Raw genomic sequence first — 8,084 nt, forward strand, 5'->3', positions numbered from 1 at the left:
TTTTTTAATGATGGAACACAAATTTTGGGACTCACAATCAGCTCCTTCTGAAAATATTGAGGTATGTTTGGGGAAATGGCAATTGTTTTATGAATGAATTTGAAGAAAAAGATCTAAACATCTGAAAATTTCGAGTTGAAATAATTGAACCCCTTCCCCTTCTATTCAAATAAAATTTGAGAATGGAGAAGTTATCCCGCTTTTGTCCTGTTTTTCACATTTTTCAGTTTGTTGGGCAACTTTTCATGTTAAAAATCACAAATATAGGTACATATAAATAAGCAAGTAACACCCATTTGTGGTCTACCCGCCTCCCCCAACATTCAAAAATATCATTGACTAATAAATTTTCCTGCGCCAGAAGGCCAGAACAAAATGTGGTGTGGCATTGGGATATCCAGAGGGGGTGTGTGGAGGTTGCACCATGAATTTCCCATGTTGAGCATTTTGCCTACTTTTTTATTTTAAGGGGCAAACATTTTTTTTAAAATTTGTACCTAATTTCCACATTTATCGACTCTTTATTTTTCTAAATTTTTTAAAAAAAATTAAAAACAGGTGGAATCATTTTGACTCCTCACTGACAATTGTGTGTCCATGTCCAACTTGCTCGTGCACAGCAATTTGCCTATCCTTTTAATTTAACTTATTCAAGGAGCAAAAAATTTCAAGCTTCTGGCCTGTACAAAAGTTTTTTTTTTTTAAATTCTGCCCCTTAAAATAAAAAAGTAGGCAACCTTCTCCACACGGCAAATGAACGGCAGAGCATACACGCATGTGTACCAGGAGTCGTTAATACCCTATCACTCGTTCCTGCGGAGCGATTGCAGGAAGAAACCGTTTTGTGACAATTGTCACCATGTTGGGGTCGGCGGGACTTTTGAATCATAAAAGCCAGATCATTGAATAAAAATGAAAAACCAAAATGAAGAAAATTAAATTTTGAACGTTTTGGTTCAATAATATACCTACTTGTGTGATCCCTGAAAATTTCGAGCAATTTTAATTCAAAGTTGAATTTCTGTCCCATACGGCTGTTTTTACAGCTTTGAACTTGAATCACTTTTGAATGGTGAAGCTTAAAACTTTTGAGAGGGGGGCATCGTGAAGAGGGTGAAAGAGAAATGAGAATGAAATTCTGAACATACGTATCTACAGTTTGAAAACCCTATGTGCTCACTAAAAATTTCGAGAAACGTGTAGGGTACTCAAAGTTGGATTTTCTTCGCTCTTGATTTTGATTTCTACAGCTTTGTTCACTTTGTCTTTGAGACATTGAGTAGAAATTACTCAAAATTTTCAGTGAGCATATAGGGGCTTTAGGGGGTGAAGATGTTCAGAACTTTACTCTCTTCAACGAGGGTTTTTTCTCCAAAGTTCTAGCATTTTTTAATCAAAAGTTATTAGTGATCAAAGTTGCGACAACACGTTTTTTCCATTATATTAGCCTACTTCAGCATACAGGGTGCCCAGAAATATCGTGAACCCCTGACAAAGTTTTCTGACAAATATTTCGCTTGGTCACAGTGAATGATAATAATGATATAGCACAATATGATTGGTTGTTAGACTGAGATGATAACATTCCACCAATCATATGCATCTATTTCACGTTGCCAACCTATATTTTTAATAAAAAAACTTTCTTTGAGGTTCACGATATTTCATGGGCACCCTGTACTGTATGAAAACATAGGTAGGTATGAAAGTAGAACCGCATGCGCTCTGGAAACAGCTGTTTGTTATCAAAGTGACAAACAGTTGTGATCACGATTTTTGAGAAATTTCATCATTTTTTTTTTTTCATTTACGCTAGTTTACAAATAACATCAATCCACGTCAGGCGGATCTCGAGAGAAGAATTAATGTCCTTGAGTATTTTATACGTAAAAATGAAATGCAGCTTAGGCCTGTAACACACTACTGCGATGCAATGCGATGCGATGCTTTCAAAAACGTAGCATCGCATCGCATTTCAACATAAGACAACACACTACATAATATATCTCCGTGGTGTGCATGTTTTCAACGTTATCATGTACCCATCACCAGAATTAGATTAACAATTTTGATCTTGTAAATAACGTAGAAGAATCATAAATTTGTGGTTTGTCACTAAAGAATAATAGTGAGAACTGTATTTCCATTGTAGGAAGTAATTTGGAAGTCAAATTTTGTGATCTTGGCCAACTCACTTGCACTTCAATCATTCGTCTGTGTGCTTAATATTCTCAAGTGTTGCTATTATTTTTCAATAATACTTATGTGATGAAGAAATCTTTTCAAAAAAGAATAGAAAATAAATCACAATAATAATTTTTTCGTTCATGTACTGCTAAAATTACAAGTGCATCTCTCTTATCAGATTATCACAATTCGTGGAGGTAAAATCAACCAATCACAGGAAAGCATCGCATGCGACGTCTCAGACTTTTGTACATCAACTACAAACCTTGCTACGCGTTGCAAGGATTTAGCCTTCTGAAAAACGTCCCATCGCATCGCATCTCATAGTGTGTTGTCCGCCATATACTTCAATGCAACTAACATTGCGATGGGACGTTTGAAAATGTTGCATCGCATCGCATCGCAGTAGTGTGTTACGGGCCTTAGTATTCTCAGTGCATCTGTATCCTGAAAGATAACTGAAACATTTTAGGAAAATAATAAAAGTTGTGTGATAAGTTAAGTAGAAATTTTTTGAATATTTCATAAATTAGTAGGTAGGTAGGTAGGTAGGTACATATATTACTTTATTCACAATGGCCAGCACCAGTGGTTCAAATATTCATCTAAAGCTCTGGACGAATGTGACGATCCGGTAAGTCATATCGAAATGTTTTTGTATCTCCTTCATCATCATCGCTTACCCAAGTGCACGTATTTCTGATTTAGTAACGAAAACTTTTGATTTTTAATGTGCAGGAACCTTCGAAAGGCGAAGAAGTATTAAAGATGTCCATCGATGAAATGATCAGTCGGATTAGATCACTCGAAGAAGAGGTGAAAAGTATGAAAGGACTTGAAAATGAGGTGAAGAGCATGAAAGACGAAATTATGAGAATATCGCCCAAGATGATTCAAGCAAATGAAAAAGTCAAAGAAAACACGGAGAAAATTGACAAGACGTTACCGTATTTGGTTTCTCAAGTAATAGAAGTAAGTGAAATCAGACATTTGAGTTCGTAAAACAGATCTTGAAAAGTGTTTGTTTATGGTGCTTCAATTCTTCATTCTGCATAATTATCTATTATAGTTGTCACATATATCAAATATCTATCCTCGAAATGCCGAAGAACATGCAGCCCGTGCAGCTGTTTTAGATTTATACCCTCGAAGGAGAGGAGGAGGAATAATAATAAATGATATCCTGACATTCCTGACGGATGGACGTAAGAAGAAGATACATAGATATTACTATGTGTTACCTATTCATTCTTGATAATCTGATTTTTTGTTCTGATATTTTGATGGTCGTTTTTTTAGGTCGCGTATTTGTTGAGTTTGTGATCCCAGTGATCATTGCAATCAGCTCTGTAGAAATTTTGCAGATAACGTATTTTTATTTATTCGACAAAGCAAAATTGGACACACATGTAATGTGGATCTATCGAATTCTAGATAATATTTTATCTTCTGTCAAGAACTACTTATTGTATTTCATTAATGATCCAAGTTCGGTGTTCAATTATTTGTACCTAGTTATACCTATTTTTTTATTTATTTTTATTTTTTATATAATACTACCAGAGTAATATTTTCAATTTGAATTATATTGTTTGGTTTGAAAATAGTTGAAATGTTTTTAGTTACAAAAATGTGTTCAAAACTTAATTCTTGAAATATGAAATTAGTTTCAGTATAAAAATGTTCTATTAAAAATACTTACTCTTTCGTTTTTATTTTTGCTTGAAATAGCTTTTTCTAAATTTTTAATTGAAAATTCGCCAAAAATCTAGGGTTCTAGGACATGCTCTTTCGATTCGATCTAACTTGGTTTTATTCAAATCGTAGAGCGTGAGCTCAACAGGGTTATCTACTTTCTAGAACATTGACGAAATGACGAACTAATAAATCCGGTAAATTTTCATTCGAATCAATTGGTAATTTTTTAACTAGAAACTAAATACAATGAATGACGTTGTGGACTAGTTTCAGATTTTTTTATCAACTAAAATTTGCAACAAAAAAAAACTCAAATTTTACTCAGGCATATTAACTTCCCAAAAAAAAATTATTAAAATACTTCTCAACATTTCTGCACGTAATAATATCAATAGAAAAATAGTGAGAAACTCAATTGATTGAATGAAAGTAGGTACCTAATCTATTTACAGATACAATTTTTTTATTTCAATTGACACAAGGGGTGAACATTTCTCCATAAGGGAACACGAATTTATTGGCGTAGCCTATGTAGAAAATCCAACAAAAAAGGTGTAAGACATTTTCTCAACTCACAAAACTCCCCCTGTAAAAATTTTATCCTCTCACGTCGAACAATTCCTTGATAGGAAATCCAAACCGCATTAAACTAAAGCAAACATATTACATCAAAGAAAGAAACAAAAAAACTTGCAGCAGAATTTTACTGATTGAAGAAGTCTGTCGAAACTGAGACTTTTGATTGTTCAATTTTGACACTTTGTAAACTGATAAGGAAAAGAAAGAAAGAAAGTCGGAGAACATGACTCAAAATCTTATAAAGTTTTCATTTTCTAAAACCTAACGAAATGGTTTGTCAAATAGTGATTCAGTTTGGCGATATGTTTAGGGGTAAAACTTTTCAATAGTTTTATCGTTGTAAAAAAAGAAGGCAGGCAAAACGAGAAATAAAAAGAACCAACGCGTATACGTTCTGAATTATTCTTATTACTAAATGGATAAATGGAGGATTGAGAGCAATGTTGTACACTTTAAATCGACGTTTTCACCATTCTAATCGAAAAAAAAAAATACATGAAAATACTCATCCAAGTACGTAGAATACTTAGTTTTCTACCCAAGTGTTCTGTAATGCAATTTCATTACTTGACGATATTTTTGAGATCTCTTGGTCAATTTTCATTCAGAATTGTTTGATTCAAATTCCCCATCTTGATATTTAGCGAACAGGTATGTTTAGACATGAAATACGAGTATATTTCGCATCTCATTTGATTTGAAAATATTATTTGGCCAAATATCTAAATTCTTTCAATCAAAAAAAATTAAAAAAAAAAATATTGGTTTTTGAACGAAGCACGACACAAGTTTAGTTGAATAATGAACAGCGAAGCATCAATAAAAAATATTTCACTAATGAACCTTCATTTCTACTTTCAGCATTCTCACCAAGCTTCTAAATTTTCCTATAGGCTATTTATATTTTAAAAATCATATACCGAACGAAATATCACGTTACCAATGAAAATAAACACATAGGTAACTAAATTACACGGATGTTTATTTAAAATAGAAAAATAACGTTATAAAAAAATGATCGTTTAAATATCTTCTTCGGAATCCGATTCTTCTTCGAGGGTCGCTTTAGCGCATTTTTCCGCTTCTTCTTGTACTTTTTGAGGCACCTTGACGTGCAATCCATCGGTATGTTTACCAACCCAGCTAAGCTCTAATTCGAAGAATTTATCTTTTAGTTCGTCGTGCACTAAGTATATTCTGTAAACGAAACCGATACAAAAACAAGAATTAAATACGATCGAATACCGGTTTCAAAGTTGATAAATATGTAAAACAATCGATACGTACATTCGAGCTGCTTCTTTGACAAGTTCTTCGCAAGTCATATCAGCCAATTTTATTTTCTCGATTTCTGTTTTAGCAGCTTGTTTGGCTTTACCAATAGCACAGCCGAAATATCCCTGTTGAAAAAAAATACTCAGGGTATAACAATTTTCAAAATAAAGAATTACGATTGAATTGAGCAACGACTCACGTAAGAAACACCCGAAGGATCGATCATGTACATTTGAGCTCCATCATCGGGATCATAAGTTCCTATTATTAAACTACTACCGAAAGGACGAACGGCGCTGTATAACGTGTAAGCATGCACGTACATACTGACTCTATCGTTAAGATATTTCAAAGGAATAGGGTTTCCATATTGTGATCTATAACTAGCAGCTTCCGATCGAGCAGTTTCGGCGAGTTGACGAGCATCGGCGATTAGACCAGCTACAGCCTGTAATAAATTCAACGATGAATTTTACCAGAAAAGAGTACCGATGTATCGTTAGAGAAGTGAATTTATTACCATGCCAACATGTCTATCGACGGTGAATAATCGTTTGTTAGTTCCAGGCTCGTAGAGTTTAGATGTAACTAACTTCTCGACAGCAAATACTACGCCATCTTTGCCTCGTAACGCGATAGCCGTCCTGTGAACAGATGTAACATGAAAATAAATACGATATAGGCATCCAACCACTTGTGGTACATCTACTTACCCACTGTTCTCTACTGCTTTTTTGGCGTATTCTACTTGAAACACTCTACCATCCGGAGAGAACTGAGAAGCTGAGAGATCGTACTGTGAACATAATACAAAATTTGTCAATTTGAATATAGCAATAATATTATTGTAAAGTTCCCAAATTTGAGAAGGAATGAAACACAATAGAGCCGGATTTCAAAACCCGAATACTTACTCCGGTACCGATGGAACTCATGATGGATTTCAAGAATGGCTACAACTAACACGAATTATATTGGCCGAGAACTCTAAAGAATAATTATATTTCAACGATTTTACTAAATTTTTATATTATAACATGACTTCACAATTTTCAAAAAATATGTAAACACGAAAGCCGAAATTATCATTGCGAGGCCTTCTGTATGAAAAATACCCATATTTTTTTAGTGATGGAATTTTTCTCAAGTGCTGCACTCTATGAATGAATACAAAGAACTAACTTCAAAATCAGAATTGATAATAAAAAATTGGGTCTCGTTACTCATCATACAGGGAGTCTTGATAGAGAAACGATTGGAAAAAATGTGTTGACGAATTCTTTTTGCACGAAAAATTGCAATTTTACCTTAAATTTAAAGTAAATCGTACATTTTCATTCGATATGGTAAGTATTCTGAACTAATATGTTGTCAAGTTCGATAATTTATTCCATGCAGCGTTCATTATGGTGTACTTATTTATGATTTTGTGTTGCTATATTCGTCTATTCAACATGTGACTATACCCGGATTATCTGCATTGTATTGTGAATAATACCTTTTCTTGATATTTCAGACCTGCAAACGAAGAAACGGTGGCCGTTCTAAACACGGAAGAGGTCACGTTCAACCGGTCAGATGTACAAACTGTGCTCGTTGCGTACCGAAAGATAAAGCTATCAAGAAATTCGTCATCCGTAATATCGTAGAAGCGGCCGCTGTCAGAGATATCACCGATGCTAGTGTCTATGAATGTAAGTAAATCACAATATGAACGAGTATATTGATACCTAGTTCATTGGTTCACGATTAATTGTGGAATATTGTTTTGTAGCTTACACCTTACCGAAATTATACGCTAAGCTTCACTACTGTGTATCCTGTGCTATTCACTCTAAAGTAGTTCGTAATCGTTCGAAGAAGGACCGTAGAATTCGTACTCCTCCGATGAGGAATTTCCCTCGTAACGTAAGTGTATTCAGAATCATTGTAAGGTTGAAGTTTATTTGAACAAGTGTTTTAATCGTATTGTTTTACGTAATTTTTCAGGATGCAGCTCGTCAAGGAGGACAACAGCAGAGAAAATAAAATAAGATCGCCGTTACTTTTTATACTAAGGTTGAATATTAAAATTTGAACTTTTACACATCGTGGGTTTTTATTTTCTTCGGTTCGAAGATCGGTTTTTGCTTCAGGTGTTTTCGTATTTCACGTGTGTGATGATCTTTTTTGAATAGTTGTATCAAATTTCGTTTTTATTGAAATTTTGATTAGTTGTAGCTGAACTTTGCGTTGGAAACTCTAAAAGAAAAGAATTTCAGTCTTGAAAATTTATACCCACATCAGGCTCTACTGATAGGTTATTTGAAGTGATTCTTCATCGTGAGTAATTATTATTTTTTTGA

The 8,084-nt window shown here is 34.0% G+C and overlaps 2 protein-coding genes and 1 long non-coding RNA gene across 3 annotated transcripts; 2 read left to right on the top strand and 1 right to left on the bottom strand.

Moving 5' to 3' along the window:
* The first annotated feature begins 1,886 nt into the window (after window positions 1-1,886).
* On the top strand, window positions 1,887-3,894 carry LOC135841404 (uncharacterized). The gene is made up of 4 exons (XR_010557919.1): window positions 1,887-2,821; window positions 2,926-3,159; window positions 3,257-3,392; window positions 3,487-3,894. It is a non-coding gene; the product is annotated as an uncharacterized LOC135841404 (long non-coding RNA).
* Window positions 3,895-5,425: 1,531 nt separating this feature from the next.
* Prosalpha7 (proteasome alpha7 subunit) lies at window positions 5,426-6,822 on the bottom strand. The gene is made up of 6 exons (XM_065358340.1): window positions 6,654-6,822; window positions 6,453-6,535; window positions 6,260-6,383; window positions 5,939-6,187; window positions 5,752-5,864; window positions 5,426-5,661 (listed from the first exon to the last, which is right to left on the bottom strand). The coding sequence occupies exons 1-6, from the start codon at window positions 6,672-6,674 to the stop codon at window positions 5,487-5,489; spliced, it is 765 nt and encodes a 254-aa protein (XP_065214412.1). The 5' UTR covers window positions 6,675-6,822; the 3' UTR covers window positions 5,426-5,486.
* A 106-nt stretch (window positions 6,823-6,928) lies between these two features.
* Window positions 6,929-7,823, top strand: LOC135841402 (small ribosomal subunit protein eS26-like). Its single transcript, XM_065358342.1, has 4 exons — window positions 6,929-7,085; window positions 7,256-7,433; window positions 7,514-7,647; window positions 7,729-7,823. Exons 1-4 carry the CDS (start codon window positions 7,083-7,085, stop codon window positions 7,765-7,767), a joined length of 354 nt encoding a protein of 117 aa, XP_065214414.1. The 5' UTR covers window positions 6,929-7,082; the 3' UTR covers window positions 7,768-7,823.
* Window positions 7,824-8,084: the final 261 nt, after the last annotated feature.

The sequence above is a fragment of the Planococcus citri genome, chromosome 3, assembly GCF_950023065.1.
Source record: "Planococcus citri chromosome 3, ihPlaCitr1.1, whole genome shotgun sequence".
In the NCBI taxonomy this organism is placed as follows: Eukaryota; Metazoa; Arthropoda; class Insecta; order Hemiptera; family Pseudococcidae; genus Planococcus; species Planococcus citri.